A 23,015-nucleotide genomic window follows, 5' to 3' on the forward strand; every position below is an offset into this window, starting at 1 on the left:
CAAAGAAAATTGTATCAAGAGCATTACAATCGTAAAATTAATAAATTATTAATTTTTTAACAAGATTCTAGGTAAATACCTTTAGCTGGGAGTTGTAACAACAATGCACAAACAATAAAATTAATACAGTATTAAAATAAAGGAAAGGAAATTATACTTTATGAGATAAAAAATAGTGGAAAACTATAACATAACTCATTGACATAACATAAATGAAAAATAACTTAATTAGTTAGACATAATTTACTGAACAGTTATCATATCTAAAAGCAAAGAGCTAACTGAACTTCAGGAGCTTGGCACATAAAACTGTAAATTTCATTTAATTTGATTCACACTATTTATATCTAACAACTTGAGAAACTTGATCATTTTTAGATTCATTTGAAGAATGGTACGAGTTAGGAAAATGACTTCTAAGTGAGGTACCAAAAAGGAAATGAACAACTGAATCAGGAGAAAAATGATTTACAAATAAAGGCAAAGATTGTTTTCATCAAATTCATAATTAAAATTAATAAATTGTTCACTAAGTCCACACTTTGTTGGCAACAAAACCAATCAATAATGAACTAAAGATTTAAGATCTCCTCTGGGATCATACTAATTTTTTTTTAATTAATCAATTCGCGCTTTATTTGTCACTCCGACAGGTAACACATTTGGTGCATTCTAATTTCCACCTTAGAGGTTAGCATATTACTGTTTTCAGAACATCACCTAGATATAGGTTTACCTGTCAAATCAGGTAATTTAGTCACACCATTTCCACCCATTTATGGATAAATCTCGGCAATAAATTTTGTAAAAGAATAAATAAAAACAAAAACATTTATTACCAAGGATATAAAAAAGGATGAGACGCTTGTTTGATTCAAAGATCAGATCGCTCACATTCCACATCTTTAGATAAATCATTAAATTAAGACTATGAAAAACCTAAAATAGGAACAGTAAACTATACACTATTATAGAACTATAAAATAAAAATAGATTCTAATCGTAAATTAGACAAATAAAACAATCGTTGACGTTTAAAAAAACATCAATTGTTGAAAAATTAAAAATTATTACACCAGATGAAAGAAAAGTTTAAAAATTACATTTTTTTTCAATCGAAGCTTAAACGTAAGTATATGAACGTTTTTAGGAGACTAATAATACCTTATATAACATGCAAGTAATTTTCTTAAAATGTATTATAAATAAAGAGATTATGTAATGTAATCAATAATCTCCTATTATGTATATATAGAGCTTTAATATTCATAATGATAAACCGTTTTGTTTTGCGCTTATTTACTATACGAGGGTCGTTTGAAAAGTCCGTGCAAAGTCAGAGAGATAGCACACTGGCGCGTATCGAGGTTATGTTTAGTTAGTAGCATCTCTTGGAAGAACACACACCAAGTTTCAGCCAGATCGGTCTATTTCTTTGTGTTTGGCATTCGTTTGAATCGAGGAAGTCGAGTGATTTTCAAAAAAATGGACGAAAAAGAATTTCGTGTGTTGATTAAACACTACTTTATGAAAGGCAAAACGCCTCAGGAGAGCTAAAGAGAAGCTTGATAAACATTATGGTGACTCTGCACCTTCGATTAGAACAGTTTATAAGTGGTTTCAAAATTTCCAGAGTGGCCATAATGGGCACAAGTGACGCTGAACGTTCTGGACGCCCTGTTGAGGTTATTACTCCAGAAATCATTGATAAAATCCATGATATGGTGATGGATGACAGAAGAGTGAAGGTGCGTGAGATTGCTAGTGCTGTGGGCATCTCGAATGAACGGGTACATAATATTTTGCATCAACATTTGGACCATGACAAAGCTATTTGCAAGATGGGTGCCGCGATTGCTCACGCTTGACCAAAAATGAAATCGTGTAAGGACGGTTTGCAGCTGTTCCAGAAGAATCCGCAGGACTTTAAGCGTCGTTTCCGTCACTGTGGATGAAACATGGATACATCACTACACTCCTGAGACCAAAGAACAATCTAAACAATGGATTACCAAGGGGGAATCTGCGCCAAAAAAGGCGAAGACCGTTCCTTCGGCCGGAAAGATTATGGCGACTGTCTTTTGGGATTCGCAAGGAATAATCCTCATCGACTATTTGGAAAAGGGTAAAACTATTACAGGTGCATATTATTCATCGTTATTGGACCGTTTGAAAACCGAGCTGCAAGAAAAACGCCCACGATTGGCCCACAAAAAAGTCCTTTTCCATCACGACAACGCACCAGTTGTGATCGCAAAATTAATGGAAATAGGGTTCCAACTCGTTTCACATCCCCCCTATTCTCCAGACTTGGCTCCCTCGGACTACTATTTGTTCCCCAATATGAAGAAATGGCTGGCGGGAAAAAGATTTTATTCAAACGAGGAGGTGATTGCAGAAACGAATGGCTATTTTTTCAGACTTGGACAAATCCTATTATTCGGAAGGGATCAACAAACTAGAGCAGCGTTGGACGAAGTGTATAAGCCTAAAAGGAGACTATGTTGAAAAATAAAAAAGGTTTACCCCAAAAAATTAAGTAGTTTTTATTTTTGCACGGACTTTTCAAACGACCCTCGTATCTTGAACCTACAAACAAACATATAGAAAAAAAGATACGATAACTAACTCTCAGAGTAGGATAAGTTGGGGGATTTTTGAAACACGACGTACAGAAACTTGTCCTGGACTTTTAAATTCTATTCCGAGGACTACGTGATGTGAAAGATAAATTGAAAAAAAAAAAATATTAACACATTTTTGATGGGAACATTCCATTACTAACTCTTATTAAAATTTCCAAAGTAACATTGAACAACTTCTCAGTAAAGTGAGTAGCTTTTAGGGAAGTGGACATTTCATCATTTTCATTTACAGGATCTCATCCTGTATAACTTCATTTAAGGGAAGAAAACATCTTTCGTTTGCCCTTTCGGTCGAATTTTTATTTTTCACATAGGCATCTTACTGATGAGTCTACCTATAACATCAGTATAATAAATACATATACACTTATATACATTCATAAGTACAAATGTACTATGTAATACTATGTATTCGGTTTAACCGGGATTTCAGTTTTCTGGGGAGGATATAGCCGGAGGTCAGCCCGGTTAATCCAGGTTCTACTGTATTAAGTAAATGAAAAAAGAAGATTATTTAAGATAATTTTGTTTCAAGGTAACATAAATTTGTTCATTGCATTATTTTATTTAGATTTTCATCCAACCAGTGAAAGATGCCCCCTAGATACGTAGTAGCAGATAATATTGTTGAAATTTATTTGATCATGTATGACATTATAGTAAATATTGATGTTTGATCGCGGTGAAGATGTAAACAATACGGCGGACTAACTTATGAAGGTCATAAGTTGAGTGTTAACTTAGTGCAAAGCGGAAGCCACTTAGCTTGGTAAATTGCACGATATAACTAGAGATGGCTGTGGTACCAGGGGAAATGGAACTCAAACAAACTCTCTGCACATCCGCCTCCTCGCCTCTCTATACGACAGCCTCGGGATCGCAAACGACCACTACAACACTCTATCTACTATCCTGCTGCCAGGTGTGGCAATTCGAGCACCGTCTAAATAATTCTGCCACGCTTATCGGTATGACAAAAGTTATCCTCGTTCTCACATGAAACATGCAAGACAAATTACTAACAAACTGGTTACCCCCCCTCTTATGGAACTTAGCGCCCAGTAATTTTCAATTATTTATATATCATACAAAAGCGTAATTCGTTTAAAATTTAAAACTGTCAAAATTGATATCAATTATTTCTAAGTTTACCATGTCAATAAATACAGCTACGATTACTGGTAGTACTTAGTAATAGTAAGTGATAGTACTTAATCCAAGAGCAAAGACTATGATGCCTTGGCTGTGTAAGCAAAGAACGAAAGAGACCAAAGAGTGTTTGGGTAGAAATCAGATTACTCCTGATTACAGGCCTATTCACGGGGAACCGTAGTTTCAGGAAGCATCTTCGCAAGGTGGGGGCTTATTAGCTCTCGGAACCGGTGTCGGCAGATTGTGTCAGGAAGAGGAGGAGACGCGGCCTCTCACCTGCTGTTCGATTGCGTTGCGACCGAGCGTTTGCGCTATGAAACCTTTGGAACGCTGCGGCCGAAGGAGATAAAGGCAAAAAGAACTAGTAGGGAAAGTCCTCAACCTCTTTAGGAGGGGAGGGTTCGCTTACTAGAACTAAGAAGGAGCTGGCACAATAAGTCTTTTGTGGCGTAGGTCCCGTCCCATCTATTATCTTATCTAATCTAATCTAATCCAAGAGCATTTATCCCTAGAGATGTGCTACTAAAAACGACTTAAATTTTATTTAAATCTTTAAAAGCTGGTGTGGAAGGCAGCTGGAAACACGCCGTAAGCCGGAGCATGTAGTCAGGAAGTGAAGCTATTGTTTCCTCAATCGGAAATACATTAAAACTTTTTTTTTTGTTTTTAATATAAGGCAATGTTCAAAACTTATTGAGCGTGCAACCAGTGGGTTTGGTACAACTTCAACTGGAAATCTGAAGAAGCTATTCCGGGGAGCAGTTACGAATATCTGGGAAAGGTCATGAATAGCTCGAAATCTAAAGAAATAGAAATAAAAACCAGAATAGCAGCTGGCAATGAGTTGGCTTTTCGCGCTATCCAAGGTTATGTGGGTCTTAGGAGACGTATCATGTGATGCCAAGATAATACTCTACAAAATATTTAAAAACATATCCACCCTAAGAGTTAAATTTTCTTTGTGTATTTGCAAGAAAGAAAAAGAGAGAGAGAGACTATAAAAAAAAATTATTATTTTTTTAAATTAATTACAAATTAACAGAATCCAAACAAGTTACAGCAGAAAATTTAATATTAATAAATCTAAGCTAAGCAAATTAATTATTCAAGAGCTGGGTCAAAGAGATCAAAAGGAGAGCAACGAGTTCAATTTGGGGCAACTTGAGTAACACATTAACTGAAATTAAAAAGAATAGTAACCATTAAAAAAATTAAATTAATTGAGAAACTTAAACTGAAAACAGGTGTAGAGAAGTATACAAATTATTATAAATATTTGAAGACTACCTAGATAAGATAAAAATGTCTTACCGGTACAATAAGATAAGTTTCTATCTTGTGATCAGATAGATAAGAGTCTCTAGACGAGCCATTGCCTGGTTCAACTTGAAATCTATCATTTAGCTGAAGTAATGTGGCTTCTGTAATATGTACACGGCTGAAAGAAAACAGAGCATTATTCTATTAAACATCGTCTTAAAGATTTTCAGATTAGTCATTCATATTTAATGTTGATTACCATTTGAAGTTAAGGCTAATAAATACTTTAAAAAACCAATCTTCAGAAGTTAAAGGAAGGTTTTATGTAAATGTTTGTAACGAGCATAAGAAGAAAGAAAAAAACAAATTAGAGACATTATGCATTATGCATAATACAATGATTTCACCAGAACACCATATTAAAAGGCATTAATGGTAGCATAAATTTAAAACAGTTTGCAAAGCCACAAGGATCGTTGAATAATTTGCTGTAGAGCAGTGGCAAATTTGGGAAAGAAACCAAAAAAGAATTGTGGAAGCAATTGTGAAAACGGTGGAGAGCGTGGATGTTTCCACAAAAGACAAAAGGGACAGTGAAAATGAATGACCAGCGATGTAGTCTTAGAACCCAAACAGTCCGAAACAAAGATATTCAGGAGAAACGAAGTAGAGGAAAGGGGGGATCCAACAATACTGCAACATCTGAGAAGTAAAGAAGACGAAAGTTGACCGAATGTTGCAACCTTAAAGAAGAGGTGGAGAGACTACAGCGACCTGGAGGAGGTTACAGATGATGAAAGAAGGCTACCGCGAGGAAAGGGTGAGTTCAGAACCAAGAGGCTTAGGATAAGGGGAGTAATGGGGAAGCCATTATCCAAGTGGGGAAATCTTGGAGAAAAAAAAATTATTAATCTTTCAGAGATTGGAGATGGAACAGCCACCAAAAGCTGCTCTTAAGATGCCCTCATTGTGCGATAATGGTGAAGTGAAGATGATACTGACCTTTCCAAATAAGTGAAGATCTAGGATGAACATGGTAGATAAGGATTTGTTTGTTTGTTTTTCACCAACGTATTGTCAGAAGACAAAGAATCAAAATAGCAGTGTTTTTGTTTACAAGCTTGCGAGCTATATCCGAGAGTTTCAACCTCAGCACTGTTATTGTAAGTCAGTGCTTGTTAGAACTCCGTCTTGAGTCGGTTTAGCATTATACTGTGTGTCGGTATTATCCAAGGATTACCAAATTTGTCTTCAACTTTCTGAGCTTGTACATTTTCATTGTTTACAATAGTTCAGTAAACTCAATTTGTTTATAGGATATTTAATTGTATTCTTTCAACTATTACTTAATAATTATTTTTGCATTCTCTCAACCTGCGTTTTGCTCAATTCAGATTCAGATTCAGATTCAGATTTTATTGTTTTTTGAGATTACAATATCTCCTAACAAGGAGTTGATAGTGAATACAATAATATTTATATAGATAAGAAAATAGTAACATTACAAACTTGTATTGAATTAAAAGGAACAAAAATAAATTTAATAAACAAAATCACCAACTTCTGGTGGAACTATTTAACAGGTCAATGTACAAAGCAATATGATGTGGTCGAAAGCCAAACTATAAACACTATTCATTCAAAATAAAAGCCCTTACTTTCAGTGCTGAGACTGTATAATAATACACATTATTCAAGTGCTCCAAATCAGAAATACATAAAATTTTTTCCAAATTACCCAGCTCATCTAACGATCTATCAATATATTTAGTTAAGTATTTTTTACGGCAGCTACCATATATTGGACAATTTAACAAGAAATGAATTAAATTTTCAGGTTTCTGAAGATTACAAATTGTACAATTTTCCCCTGTTTCAAGTGTATACAAATTTCCGTTTTGCTCAATTTATTCATCAACTATCCATCATGGTCCAATCAATACTAAATCCATCATGATCCAATCAATTTTCAACATCGAGTTCAATATAATTTAAAAAAAAAATGCTCAAGAAATAAATTATCCAAATTAATAACTCTATTTTAGTGGTAAGAGTCTAGTTGTGGTTATCAGTAGAGTTGGTAAATATATTGGAAATGCTCCCTGGGGAAATAGATGGCAGAAAATTGGTCGTCTAACTTGATAAGATGGTTTTTAATAACACGTAAGATAAAACTAGACATATACACTACCTCTGTATGTTGTCAGAGCAGATAGACAACTAGATAAAAACGAACTAATAACAAAATCTATATGTTAATACACAGCTGTTAGATTTCTAATTCAAATACAGCTGATGAATATATCAAGAAAAACTTGGATTGGAAATTCCAAGGCTTTGACTGTGTTGATAACAGATACGTTTACAGCGATTGATTTTTAATATAATCCTTCACCTTTTTTTTTTTATTACTATTTATTTATTTATTTATTTTTTATTACCTACATCTAGTCAAACGTGTAATTTACATTTGCGGATAAAATTACGAAACATCTCAAGGCGTACTTGGATAGAGAGGGTCGTGAAATCGAGTATAACCTTCATTAGAAAACAGAGTATAACCTTCATTAGAAAACAACACTGAAAATTAGATAAACAAAAAACTGAAGGAGATTCTAAAATAACTTTTGAGTTACGACTGTAAGTAAGTAGTTAATTTCAAGTGTATACAATTTTCAATTAAATCTAAGTTATCATTATCGTTCGTATTTACAAAATTATTTGACTATAATAGTTTTTTATTTTTTATTTTTTTTAAATAATTTTCCCACTTTGTATTTTCAAAATAATTACCATCTTTCAATTCTTTTCCCTGTTAGTTCAAATTTAGCAGCAAAACAGAATTGATGGAACGTTTTAGCTTTCTGTGTTAATGTTAGGTAAAATAAATATTTGTTTTACGTTTTAACAAATAACCAAACTCACTACACTATGGACAGACCTGCACAGATATTTGATGTATTGATGCAACTGGGATTTGCCTAAGCTGATTGATTGGCGACTACAAAACAGAGGGCTACCAAGTATTTGTAAGGAAAATTAATTATGAGTTTGGATTCAATTATATCGACGCCTGAATTATAAAATTTGAACTAAATTGAAAACTGATAGAAGATTAAACATTTTTGTTTTGTTTTTCCCTTGATTCACGCAATTTATTTCATTTATAATCAGATCATCCTGGATCCTGAATCCAAATTACTTCATTATCTTCCTTTCCACTCTTATGAAATTCCTCTGCTACCCGTTCATCAGAATAACTAATAAGTTGAAAAAAAAAATACCTGATATCACATTAACACACGTTTGTAACTGGATTATTCCTTACTTTACTGGGTTATTGGGTAATCTGGGTGATAGATTGGGCCATTCATAGACTGCAAATATCTCTTTCAGAGAAGGCCTCAAAATGACAAAGGGGCTAAGTTGCCTAAGATATTCGGGATAAACCCAGAGATATGTATTTATTGAATGTCCCCTTAGCAGCTATCCAACAGTATTACAAGTACCATAAACCATAAAGAACCAAAAAGACCTACACTGAAGAGAACATGAGAAGAAGCAATCTTCTTCCCGGGTAGTTTACAACCTACGCGGTCCCCGATACCCAATAGCCAGCGCTCTCTATCCTCCCTGTCTCCCTCTCTCCCAATCCTCTCGCTGCCATCGCCTGTTCCACATCCTCCATCCACCGCTTCCTAGGTCGACCCCGTTTCTTCCTCCTTTCCTGTGGAGTGAAGCTGTGGATTCTCCTGGGCCAGCGATCTTCATCCATCCGCATTAGGTGGCCCTACCATTTCAGTCTTTTGGACTCTATTTTATAGAGAATGGTCTTCTTGACTTTGGCTTTCTTCCTAATTTCGGAATTGGGAATTCGCTGGAGCCCTAGATAATACCACAACTTCTCCTCCAAAAGTCCATTTCCAGGGCTAACAGGCTACTTTCTGCTCTTCTGGACAACGTCCAGTTTTCTGCTGGGTATGTGGCTACACTTTCCACAAATGAGTGGTAAATCTTCTTTTTTGTTTTTATTCATAAGAAGCAATAAAGACAAAAAAAGATGCTCATTTCCTTGGACCAGTCAGGCCAAGATTAAGCAGCGTATAAAACAATCCCATCCCTTGTTTAGAAATGTAGGAGGGAGTTTCCTCTAAGGCGACCTTCCCGGGGCCAAAAAAGTTGTCCTTAATTCCTGACCAGCTGGGCAGGAACCAGGAGAATCCACTCCGCTCATTAGTGCAGGACCTCACTTTCTGGTATTTACCGTAGATACAGTGCGGACGGCTTCTTAAGCAATGGCAAACCTGGAAGAATGTTCTAGGGAATTGAAAAAAGCTAAAACAACATTCAGGAAACCCTGAAGTTAGATAGGAACTAGTTGACTTCAGTGTCCAGCCTCCCTTACAGGACCTGGTAGGTTCCAAAACATTTTCCATAAAATGGCGGTTATCTTAAGCGCCGGTACTTTCTGTAGACTCAGCTAGAAAAAGAAGAAAACCACGGCTTTTCATGTCCTGTTTGACGGCGTAGCCATTGCAGGTAGTGATATATGTTGGCTCTTAGCGAGGAAATTATTTGCAGAATCTACTGGGCCTAGCAATATTAAGGGCGGACTTACCTACAAAGCCTTTTCGCTGCAGATTCGTCAGGATCAGCACCCACTCTTGGGTCAATAAAAATCTCTTTTCGAAATATTTCAGATTGTCCAACATAATATTTCTATTAATCCAAATATCTTATAAAATAGACGCGATGTGTGAGAAAACCCAACATTCCTTCATGACTTTACGCTTATTATGAAATATATATATATGTCACTGATATAAAAGGAAGTAATAAATGATGATACCTGCTCAATATATATAATAAACATATGGCGTCATTGCAGGTACACAATTTCATTCAGATTTTATTGGATGCCGGATATTCTCAATACGCAGGAAGCTATAAATAGGTTTACTCTGACTATGAGTACAAATCCTCTTTATATTTCCAGAGCACATTCCTCCCCTCACTCTCTGTCCACACAAAAACCATATCCCCAGCAAAATCATACAAATTTCATTGCTTAGTTCTTCATCCACAATGTGTTCATGTTCTACAATTTGTTGGCTGCTGAATTGAGAAAAAATATACGCAGCAAATGTGTGTTTTAAAAGAAAAAAATTCACGCTCCAGGTGTTGACTAAATTGCCTGTGTTTTATCTATTCCAAGTGATCTTCAACAGTTGTGGGTGATCTTTAAGCAAACGACTAGAAATTCACTTCAACAATATGGTAGTTCGGAATCTTCAAATAAGATGTATTGACTATTTTATTTATAATCTTCACTTAAAAAGGAGCTTTTAGAAATATTCAAGCATTCATAAGGAAAATCAGTAATGAGTCTTAGGAAGCAATATTATTGCAGTAAGTTTCAAATTTAAACAATCTGTTGTAAACCGAATAACTAAGGTTAAAAGAACAATCGTTTTCTAGCTACCGATTTTTTTTATTTATTTATTTAGTAATTTACAATCTGTATAAATATATACAATGAGTAAACAGGAGGAAAATATGATGAATTGGTGCGGGAAGAGCAGGAGGAGAGAAGCTACCCAGCGGTAGCACTCTCTGTATGAGAGAGGGGAATGTGAAGAGGAGAATATGAGTGGGAGAGAGGAGAGATTAGTTCTTCAGGCTGCAAGGAAGACGCGGGGCCACTGGAGGCGAGAGAAATACGAGAAGATTAGAGCAAGTAGAGAGAGCAGTATGGAACTTTTGGTATCTAGTCTTGGCGAGCTGGTCGATGAAGGTGATGTTGAGATCGTTGTGAAGAGTCACGTAGAAAGGAGCGTCAGCTATCTGTCGGCAGTAATTTCTGTACTGTCCGTACGTTTGTAGGTTTGGCTGAACCCCACAGCTCTAGTCCCGTAAGTCCACATAGATTTGAGGATAGTGTTCGTAAATTAAACGTTTCGAGTTCTATGGGCATTTATTAATTAATTTTTCTTAAAAAACGTTTCGAATTATACGTATGTTACACGGGCAAACTGTCAATTTGGTATCGTGGACGGGTGCGTAAGCTCATACCTTCACTACAAACAATTTTTTCTGACAAATAAACAGTAGTCATACCCCTAGATACGAACTAGGGATCTCCCACTTATACAAAGCGGCAACGGCCGCCCCTTAAAGAAAATCTTATGGGCTGTTTCCTAGAAATAGCTGAGGTTTAGACTAAAACCTAGACGATTGACTAAACCAAATGAAGATACTGGAGATTTGCCGTTTTTGAAGTAAGCTGACTGAGGCAAATCCAGCCTCCATAATCCCAGATCTATTTGTAAACTCAACTTATTCTAATAATTGACAGCCCAAAAACTTCAAGTTCATATAAAAAATAAGAAAATACAAAATTAAATTCAAATTTAAATTAAGCACACTGTTATTAATTAAAATGAAAAACAAAGAACATCTACAAAACCGAAGTTAAGAAAATGAAGAAAAGTTTATGAGTGGCAGATAGTTACCCAGGCAGGCCTCCTGATTCCATGTGGTTGGCCAGAGTGACATCGTCGCTCCAAACATCGAACTGCCATTTCCTCAAGCCGAGCACTCCGCACAGAACGTTCCCCGTGTGGATTCCGATTCTCATATCAACGTTGAAACCAGTCGCTTCTCTTACGAACCTAATTTAAAAAAAATAAAATCAAAATCAAGGGTCATATTATTTATAAATTTATACATATTCATAAAGAATGCCCTATTTCAAAGTAAAGTGAAAGAGTTCTTCAAGATCCTGCGGCAAATTAGGGCTCTGCTATTACGTGCCAGAGAGGAATAGAGACCGCCAAGCAAATAAGAAGCTAATTTATTGGATAAAGACGAATTAAAATGTATTAAACTAGTAGGACTTTGGTGGTAGTACGTTTGAAGGATGATGATGTCTTAAAGAGAGGAGAAGAAGAAGCGCTGCTACACGAAATATAAGAAGTTAGGGAGACCCAAAATGCAATGTTGGTGTAAGACGTTGTACCAGATGTTTGAGGGGGTGGAGGTAATGTTCATCTGATTGAGCAGTATGAGATCAGAGTTATAGAGCAATTGGGTCATCAATCATCTAATTAATCTAACTAATGATCTAATTGAATCATCTAATCTCAATGCCATATAGTTGGGTGCTAAGATGAAGATTGCATTGGTGTTGAATTTGTTCGCCAGTTCCAATTGTGTGAACAATTATAACGCTTTAATCGTTCCAAAACAATTTATTCAGTAAAACTGTACTTTGTGAAGTCCACATTGTACAGCCATAAATGTAAACATCTAATCGCTAAGTTAGTTCAGCCGACAAAAGGAAATATACCACATAACATTTGAACAGGAAGAAATATCATTTAGATTCACAAAACTTGGTGTAAATTGGTGTTCGTTGAAGACATCAGGCGACTTGTTAGAAAGGCAGTTGTAGTCCTTGTGCCCTGTATATGCCACTCACGGAGGGATTCTGCATAAATAAAGTACTTACAAAACATCTGTGAGTAAAATGAATGAATTTCATCCACTTACTTGAACGGATTCTGTGACAATTTAAACAAAACAAATGATCTATTTTTGAGCTGCCTTCTTCATACACTCGCAACAAGCAATGTCTTTCATTTAATTATTTGTTTTTGTATAAACTTTACTTTTGCCTCGATGTATTTTCTTCTTGTTTTGTATTTACAAGGCCATTTTCATAATTATTACAGGAATTTTACTTTTATTTCATTTTCTTTACTGAGTACGTGCCAACTTCAACTTTGTTTTTATTTTAGTTTTCTGTCTTACTTTTCTTCTATTTTCTTTCCGCTCTGTTTTCATTTCAGCTTCCTTTTTATTTATTTCATCTACTGTAACTATTGATATTTTGCTCAATACACTTTTAGTGTTAAAATAAACCACGATCTTTACACCAAAAAGAACAAAAGGGCACTAGCAGCATTTGGGCTACTACGAGACTATTGCTGAAAAACATTTTATTTTAAATTTATACATATTTAGTTATTATCACCTTCAATATACACCCCTCCTCTATCCCTACAACGCTCCCAGCGAATTGATCATTGTTCAGAAACAGTGCTGGAAGTCTTTTTCTGTGAGCTTCGCTGCATGACGCGTGCCGCCTTTTCTATCACAGCTTCAACGGACCGAAAAATCGTGTTCCTTTTAATGGCCAGATTTGACTTTGGGGGAACAGATAAAAGTCACATGGGGCGGCCAGGTCAGGCGAATAAGGCGGATGGCCTTATAAACTGGGATGTTGTACTTGGCTAGAAACGTCGTCTTTACAGACAATACAGTGTGAGCCGGCACCGGTTGTCTTGATGGAGAACCCCATGACTTGTTCTTGTCCACAAATCGGGTCGTTTTTTTCCTTACTCTTTCACGGAGTTGAGCAAGCACCTCACGCGGTAGTAATGGTGATTAATTATAATCGATATTTTCATCCGGTTTGGACGCGGGAAGGGCAACCCGGGCGGTCATCATCTCCGCCGTCTTCACCGGCCATCTAGGAAACGCTTGAACCACTCAAAAAACTTGCGCACGTGATAAACATTCATCACCGTAAACTTCTTTTAATAAAAGTAAGTTTCAGTAGCGGTTTTCACCAAGTTTTGATGTGAAATTTCACAATTCGTTGCTTTACTAAATGTGTAGTATCATGTTATCACTGCAAAACAAAACTAACACCTCATACACAAACGACGACGGTTCCGGTCAGACAGATTTCTCTACAACCGCGTGTGAGACGCTGCAATCGAAAGAGAAGGCTTTACGCTGTACAGCTGTGTCGGTCGTTTAAGATTTGGCGCATGCATAGTTCTTCTGTAGCAGCGTTAGTCTCGCTATTTAATAGCCACATCTCGTAGAATCTAAGAGTTGGAACTACAAGAGATTGTGGAGCCAACTAAACTCCTGCACCCAGGTTTTTATCAGAATGTTTAGCCTAAGTTCTCCGTTGATATTATCAAATGGAACATGATCCAAGGAACATAGAGAGGCCGATTACCCGACATGCTGCTGATGGCTTTCCAGTGTTTGTGGTGCACTTTCTTAGGGGAATATCTTTGGATTAGATGTAATCTATTAGAGGCCAGTCTCTGACGAATGTAAAAAAGGCTGAAATCAGACTATTAGTTCTAAGAATAATCTGAGTTAATATTTTATGTGAGAATTGAATTGATTAGTTTTCTGTGGAGCAGGATAGAGGCCCCCCTATGTGTTAGGACCGCCCACCTCGAATAATAAATAACACCTTCAAAAGGTGTAAGAAGTTGTAAATACGTAAAATATAACCTATAAACTACAACCTCCCCTGCGTTTTACGATCTAATTTCAAATTCATAACAGTTTTTACGGACTCCACACCCGAATATTTATATGCAGAATTATATTATTATCATCAGAAGTTATGACTCACGTTAAGCTTACGTCACTTGTAGAAGTAACATAAAATATGGTGGAAAAAGAAGAAGAAGTAATGTCTTTAATTTCATCTTCTTAATCTTAAATGATAAGGGCTAGGAATTAAGTACTCTCACCAGCGAAGGGAGTAATTATAATAGCAAGAAATACGTCTCCAGGTGATTGTAACCTTTTAACGACGTCATCACAAAAGACGATTGTTAATCAGTGAATATTCATATACTCCTATTGAATGGAAATCATTAATGATTGAAGCTAACAGAGTAAATCTCATAAAGAAGCTGCGTCTCGTCAGACTGCTTAGGTATACCTCAAATTTAGGAAGAGCTGTAGGCGTCAGCTGACCAAATATTGTACATCCAGAAATCAGTAGATAAGTTTTAGTTCTTAAATTACACTGTTTGTTTTGTTTTAACTTACATATTAACATTTACGTAAGCAAGTGCTTTTAAAAAAAATGTGTGCATATCAATAAAACAAATATATATATATATATATATATATATATATATATATATATATATATAAATGCATGCAGAACATATATAAGAGAAATTAAATTGATTAAAAAAATATTTGTATAACAGATGGCAAAATGTGTGGAAAAAGCCATTGCCTACCAAATCTTACACAAATTATAGAAAAAACATTTAACTACCTAATCGCTTCAATCATCTGTAACCCCATGTTAACACAATTGTACGCATGATTCGGCCTTGAAACTGGAAGTCCAGATACACAGTAGTAACAATCTCCTAATATCTTGATACGCATACATTGATTTTCCTGATGCAGAAAAAAAAAATGATAATTATTAAACCAAGACAAATAAAAATAAATTAAGAGAAAATATTGGAAAAGCAGTGTTTTTTTTTTTTAAAAAAAAATGGACGCTCTCACTGTTGCGAATCCGCCATAGAGTGGAGGAAATTCGATATAGAATCGATATTCTGTGAATGATGTACTACTTTGAAGAGCTAAGTTCTTGGTTGGCGATCTTGCGTGTAGTTTTTGCAATAGGACTTACTACTTGATAAGCTAGTTAACACTATCAGCTTAAGAATAAATAATCTTCTAGATATTATTTAGCGTAACATGAAAATATTAATGGACATTATTATTAATGCCAAACATTGATTTTTTTTTTTCACCAATATCAGTCAATATTCTTTTAAAGCAAGTGTCGTGCTTTAAAGTTGCACAACAGTAACGCTATCTAGATTATTTAAGTAAAAAACTTGTTTATGCCCAGATCGAGAATGTTTATTTTATATCGTATATTATGTACACTTAGTAAATATTTACTTCTTATATTTTAATAAAGTAATGTTTTACAGATTCATTTAGATTGTTTAGAACAGCGTTTCTCAAACTTTTTTGACCGCGGCCCGGTACGAGATTTTAAATTTTTTCGCGACCCACCTTATAAAAAAAAAATTTATTTACAAAACAAATTTTATTTTTTAATAAAAATCAAAATTAAAGTTATTTGTTTGTTTATTTCTTACACAAAAATTGCAAAATAATTATGTAACAAAAACATAAGTAATTAAAGACAATCCATTATCTTCATTTTGTTTTACATATTTTGACCTTAGTGCAAAGGATGATGTTGTTTTTCATCACATAGTAATTTCAAATTAGGACTTAATGATGTTAATTTTATTCTCAAATTAGGTTCGACATCCAATCTGTTTCGATACTTATTTTTTAAGTACACCAAGGCTGAGAACGCAGTTTCACACGTATAAATGGTGGCAAAAGGCATTAAAAATTGTATCGCTTTTTCGCTTACGCTTGGATATTCCTTTTGTCAGCGCAACCAAAAATTAATTAGTGGTACAGTTTCAAACACTTTTTTAAGATCGGTGTCGCATGAAATTTCAATTAAATTATCAACTTCTTGTTCACTAAGATTAAGCATTTCTTCCTTTTCAATATACAGAAGGCACTGAATGACGAATCGAAATCAGTCAATCAGAGCAGCCGAATTTAAACGGTCCGGTAGGGAACGGTGGTGAAGGGTTGCCACCTGCAGTATTTGAAAAAGTTTCGAAAAATATTAAATTTAGAGCAAAATGTTATAGATTTTTTGTGTTTTTACAATTTTTGCCACGACCCAGCTGTATTTTCCTGCGACTCGGTGGCCGGGTCGCGACCCACACTTTGGGAAACGCTGGTTTAGAATATATTATTTTAGCATGTCATCGTTGCAGAAGTTTTGTGACATACAGAAATGTTAACTGACCTTAAATTATAAAAATAAATCTTGAGATAGAAAAATGCCGCCAGCAAGCTGGGTCTCGAACCCAGGACCTCGTGCAAAATCTCGAACATTAGAGTTAATTTCTCTCACGCCTTACTCAAATATGGTGTGTTAAGCCTTAAGTTCAGGACAAGAATGTGGGAGATCCCCCACAGCGTTTATTTTATTGGTGATAAAGTATGAACTTCCGTTCAACCGAGTTTAATAGTTGGACATTACGTGGTTACTTTATTTTTAGGCCAAAATTAAAACTGTTCCGGTAGGACAGTTGTATAAGGGTTGATCGTCAAAAAGAGCACGAAAAAGCGTAACGTTGAAAAACACCCAACTTTGACAATTTTTTTCTATTTTTCTATAAAAGATAAAATTCCCAAATTTTCTTTAAATCTTACTCCAAACCCTCCTTTATAGCTGTAATTTTTTTGCAACCACCCAGATCTAATAGTTTTCGAGAAAGACGATGCCAAAAATGAGCAAAAACGGCATTTTCAAAAATTGTTCTTGTTCTTGTTATATTTAAAGTACTCCAACATTACATTAATTTCTATTTATTATGTCTAAAGATTAATTTCTCTCGTAATAAGTACAATGTTAGAGTTTTACAGCAGGTTTCCTCTTCTAAGGTATTACAGCGTGGTACTACAGAATACATGAATGATGCTGGTTCCAGCTGTCAACATCACGCTCCAATAATAACCCCTGAAATAATTGTCATACATTCCCCAGAAATCACTTTAAATGAAATGTTTCAAATAAAAGTATTTATGTAAAATAAAAATTGTGCAATTAAACATTTTTTTTTTGTGAAATTTTGAAATGATAATCGCCTTTATTGTGTGTAAATTTATAGTATTTCGAGCAGCTGTTTTTAAAAATCGAAAATATATTGTGTAAATCATCAAATATTACTTTTAACAAATTTTCCTCTGTAACATTTCTCTCATGGAGTATTCTAGAATCATTTCCTTTACAACTAATTTCAAGATCCTTAAGTTTCTTTTACCCTTCGACTATACAGGGTGAACCAGTAAGTATTGTCCATAGGCCTACTGTGTGTAGTACATCAAAGTGGAGTTCAATGAAGTATTGGCCAACTTCATATTTTCCACTGTCCTTGAGTGACGACACTTTAAATTTTTTTTTTCTCTAAAAATCTTACTTTTTTCCAATAAAAATGTTATTACTCAGAAAATTTTAGTCCGAATTCGATTCTGATGACACGATTAGAAAGACAGATAAATTTTCCTAAAAATCGATACCATTTCGAAGCATAAGTTATGCTCCCAAACAGCCTCAATCTTCCTCCTGGATAATGGGAAAAATAAAAGTAATCGAAATTTCATTAAGAAAACTCATTAGGCCCTTACGTGATCATTATCAGACCTAGGTACTGGCACTTTTTAGTAAAAGTTTCCTTGTTTAATAGGCTTTCAAACGCGTTATATCATTTTCCAGGATTCCTTTTCGTCTTCGTATGAGAAATTACGTTTGTTTTGCAAGAAAACGTGTTCACGAGCACTCAACAGTGTTAGTTTAATTCAAGTTGTTTAATTTATTGAAAACTCTTTTAGATGGCACCAGTAGTCAATTTTCAAAGTAGATTGTCTTAAAATAAGGAAGTTAAAGGTAAAGATTCGAGGCTGTTTGGAGAATAACTTATGCTTCGAAATGGTATCAATTTTTAGAAAATGTATCTTGTCTTTCTAATCGTGTCATCAAGAATCAAATTCGGACTAAAATTTTCTGAGTAATAACATTTTTATTGGGAAAAAAGTAATGATTTTAGGAAAAAAAAAATTAAAGTGACGTCACTCAAGAACAGTGGAAAATATTAAGTTGGCCAATACGTCATTGAACTCCACTTTAGATGTAATACTACACACAGCAGGCCTATGGACAATACTCATTGGTTCACCCTGTATAATGGCTACATAATGCCAACTCATCGAGGCGCCACAGTAGCTGAGCGGTTAGCGACGAGATGTGCAAAGCTAAGATTTATTGTGATACTAAGTTCGATTCCTAGTCCAGGCTTTGGTTTTTACGAGTATTTACAGGTATATAGGAGAATGTTATAGTAAAGTAAGTTTGTTAGTCGACTAATTTACAATTTACTTTTACATTTTTTTACTGCCAAATCATCGGCTTATAATATTAATAATAGAAAATCAAGGAATTTGTTCAAGTATTCAACCTTTTGCTTCTCAATGTGTTGAAAAAAAAAACTGAAATATAAAAACTGAACAATAAAGGATTTAGAATCAACGCCCTAGAGCAGGGGTCGGCAACCTATTTCAAGTAGAGAGCCATTTCTTCTTAAATAATTTTAATAAATCTTACCAAGAGCCGCAAGGATGATAATGTAAAAACCTCTGGTAGATCATTTGTATTCACAAATTATTATTTTATGATATTCAATATCATTTAAATGTTTTATATATTTATTATTATATATTGCAAAGTAAATAAACAAATAAATAATAACGAATGAAAAGGCGGCAGTCTTACAATATAAATCAAGTATTCTATTTTGAGATTGTATAATTCTATTCAATTTGGAACCTATCACATTTAAAATTATTTTTGAAAAAATACCTTTAATAATGGAATTTTCATTCGATTCAATAAAATTTGGGCAAGCTGAAGAGCCACACAATTTGGATAAAAGAGCCGCATGCGGCTCGCGAGCCGCGGGTTGCCGACCCCTGCCCTAGAGTAAATCAGACGTAACATCTATCCTTTTATCAGACCGCCCTGTGCTAAATATCGAATGGATATTCTACGAGAACTGGTAGCTTTTCGACCAAACCCTTTGTCCAATTTAAAAAGTTTAGACCACAATCGATCATCACTGTGCCGCCACGCTGTCGGAAATTCATAAATATCACATACATCTTTCTACACTTCAGCCGAAGATGATTATTTATCGCTGATGGTAAACCAATAATCTTTTTTTTTGGCTCCTTTAGGAACCCTGTAAAGTATATACTATCTATGCGGAATTATAACGATTTATTCGTAGACTATTAACACGAATATTATTGGCTTTCTCGCATGTTTTTTTTTGTTTTTCTAAAAATAGATTTCATTTCTTCCCACATATTTGCACCGTGCATACTCGATCAATTGTGTCCATTAAGAAACATTTAGAGCAAAGTAGATAGAAATTTCGCTAAACTGTAGTTCACGCTGTTGGCCAGTTGGAGTTTATTTATTTATGCTGGTAAAAACAAAGCGATGAGTTATGGAGCAAGCGTCAGAATGAATTAGGAATTATGGCAATTATTCTGGAAAACTTTCACCAAAAAAAGATTTTCTACGATTTTTTTGTTAACTTTAGGAAAATTGTTATTTAAAAAATAAAAATAGAATAGAACACATTCTTCTCTTTAAACAATTTCTGAAGAACCGAAACGGTGGCCATTAATTAATTTGAAAGCACATTAAACGATGGTGTGTGTTACAACACTTGGTTATATTTAACTGGCACAATAACCATTAGTTCATTTATTTTTTTTAAATGGAGTAAGAATGATTGAAGCAAGTAATGGCTCTGCTTTCCGGATATGTATCAGTGGTATGTCAACTTTTTTCAACATAAAAGTAATTCAGCAAGCACAGATTGAAGGGTCTACAGAATCTGTGGTGCACAACCTTGGAGAAAGGTTTCTAAGTTTATATGGCAATTCTGTGGATCTTTGGACATGTGCTTGGGTAGAGAGATCAGATTACTCTGATTATAGTGCCTATTCACAGGGCATGGTAGGTTCAGGAAGCATCTTGTACAAGGTGGGGATCGATGTGTGGAGATTGTGTCTACCTGTTGTTCGAATCGAGCGGTTGTGCTATGAAACCTTTGGAACATTGAGACCAAAGGAGATTGTAGCGCCAACAGAACTTGTAGGGAAAGTCCTCAACCTCGTTAGTAGGAGAGGTTTCGTCTACTAGATCCAAAGGGGAAGGTACAATAAGTCTCTTATGGCTGCGGTGCCGTGGGGCATTGGTCCCGCCCCTTCTCTAATCTAATTTTTTGGACATGTACGATATAAAGAAAACAGGCAATTGTATTGGCATATTCTGAACGTCCATTTGAGGAATGTCGAATTCCCAACATCCATTTGAGGAATGGCTGAATTCCGAACGTCCATTTGAGGAATGGCGAATTCCCAACGACCATTTGAGGAATAACCTATTCCAGGTGAGGGTGACAAAAATTTAATCGTATATGCATATGCAGCTGCTGGCCTAATACATTCTTACAAAAACCAACAGCTATGCACTCCTGGAATTAGGTTCGCAAATATTTAAAGAACTTCACCCTGCCAATTCCTCATCGTCATCGCCACAGTCCTCTGTCCGAGTATTTGTAATCCTAGTTTATCGCCGCTTCTCCAAACTTCGGAAAAGCTCCACCTAAGGCCTTCCTCGTGCGTGACATTATTATGACGTCACCTCAATCTAATTGCACAGTGATAAATAGTGACATGGGGATTCGTGCGAATGTCTCAATTTCAACGGGGGCTCAACTTGTACAAAATCGAAGAGAGAGGATTCTCCTGTCTGAGGCCCGTGGTTTCTTCACACATTTTCTCTTAAATACTGACTCGAGACATCTTGCTCTCTTCAATGAATTTTACTGCATCTAGTAGTCGAAAGTTGATTTAAGTTCATACTGTCTTATATGTCTGTCTGAAGTCTACAAACCATATCATATCAAACAAGTAGCGTTCGTTTGTATTGATTCTTCGCTCTCTGTACCAGATTGTTTAAAAATATGTGGCCTTAGGTGACGTTGACATCCCATTGAGTAAGAAATTGCGAGTCAAGTACGAGTGTGTTTCTTGCAACTAAAAAACATTAAAAAATAAAAGAATTGTATTAACTATAATAATTTAGTAAAAATGCTCTAATGCCAAAAAAATAAATCATTTTTCATGAGAGTTTCCAAGTTTTTATAAAAAATATTTGTGGCAAGGTGACTAGCATTGAAATGCCAAAGTTATTTAGGCATTCAAGGGTCTCACAATGGTTACCCACACATTCTATCACCAGAGTGAGCTTCCATTGTGCCAATATTTATTCATGGGGAAATACTTCTGAGAAGGTGATGCGAGCAAATATTTATATTAAGGGCAACCAATGTTACGACGAGAGAACCTAACGCTCCAGAGCACGGTTGTATAGTTAACGGCCACTGCCTTCTGTATACCATCACTGTAACCTGATGGAGGCTACAATAGATCTTTGATATTGCAGAGGAATTTTTAATTTTTTTAGTCCATCCTTCTTGCCCATTTAACTTGCGCTATAGATATAAAATGAAAAATAAAAGTATGAGATTGGGAAATCACTGTTCTTACAAGTTATGAGCAATTTTCTGGAATTAGGTCTCATGGAACGGAGACGACTAACAAATATATTTTACTATAATTTTCCCATATTAACCATTAAATAAAATCCAATTCCTAGAGACTGGGTATCGAACCGAGATCGATCTACAAATAGATAGATCGATATATCGATAGTAGATAGATCGATCTATGCATGTGTTCATGCAGTTTGAAGAAAATCATTGCAGCCACGATTGAGAAACTCTCTGAAAAAATGGGAAAACCTTTTCAGTAAAGTGGAACTAGCGGGATATTGACGAATTGGAATCGGATGGTAACCAACCCGCATAGCCACGTAAGTTTTCAATAATTATAAAGAATTTATTGTATATTTTTTTTTATATATTACTGATTTTCTGCGTTACCGAATTGTTTGTATTTGTGTATTTGTAATATCCAGGCCCTGAATAAGACAATATATTTGTCGAAACGTTGGCAAGAAGACGAGTTTGTTTTTTATTTGACCGATTCCTCGCCAATCTTGAATCCTTACTTATATAGCAAACTGTTGGAAAAAAAACAGAAGGAAACAAAAACTTGAGAGGGGATAATTACTTTTGATCACCGCGTCAAAGGAACTTTTAATAATAAGGTGGTCGTTGGTGGGAGGTGAAACATTTAATCCGTTCCCCAAAATCAATGTCCGCGGTCGCTATATACAGAACCTCCCGTTAGACGGCGGAGGTTCTTTTATATAGAAAGTGTATATAGGGGGTAAAACGGGGAAATCCAAAAACTGGTCCGTAAATGGAGGTGGTCGCTAGTGAGAGCGTCCTTTATGGGGAGGCTCGACTGTAATTACTAAAATTCAATAATTAATTTAAATTTTGTTTTTAATTGTGTAAAAATTCT

The 23,015-nt window shown here is 35.2% G+C and overlaps 1 protein-coding gene across 7 annotated transcripts in view; it reads right to left on the bottom strand.

Annotated features, from left to right (window-relative positions):
- The window catches only part of Ac76E (adenylate cyclase type 2 Ac76E), a 114,849-nt gene that overhangs the window by 16,799 nt on the left and 75,035 nt on the right, over positions 1-23,015 (bottom strand). For all 7 annotated transcript variants that reach the window (XM_074112541.1, XM_074112547.1, XM_074112545.1 and 4 more), the window contains 3 exons: positions 15,166-15,293; positions 11,570-11,728; positions 5,109-5,235 (listed from right to left, as the gene is read on the bottom strand). In XM_074112541.1, the coding sequence (XP_073968642.1) occupies positions 5,109-5,235; positions 11,570-11,728; positions 15,166-15,293 (414 nt within the window). The remainder of the gene's footprint in view (positions 1-5,108; positions 5,236-11,569; positions 11,729-15,165; positions 15,294-23,015) is intronic.

The sequence above is a fragment of the Rhodnius prolixus genome, unplaced genomic scaffold, assembly GCF_049639745.1.
Source record: "Rhodnius prolixus isolate KJV_2025 unplaced genomic scaffold, Rpr scaffold_1, whole genome shotgun sequence".
NCBI lineage: Eukaryota > Metazoa > Arthropoda > Insecta > Hemiptera > Reduviidae > Rhodnius > Rhodnius prolixus.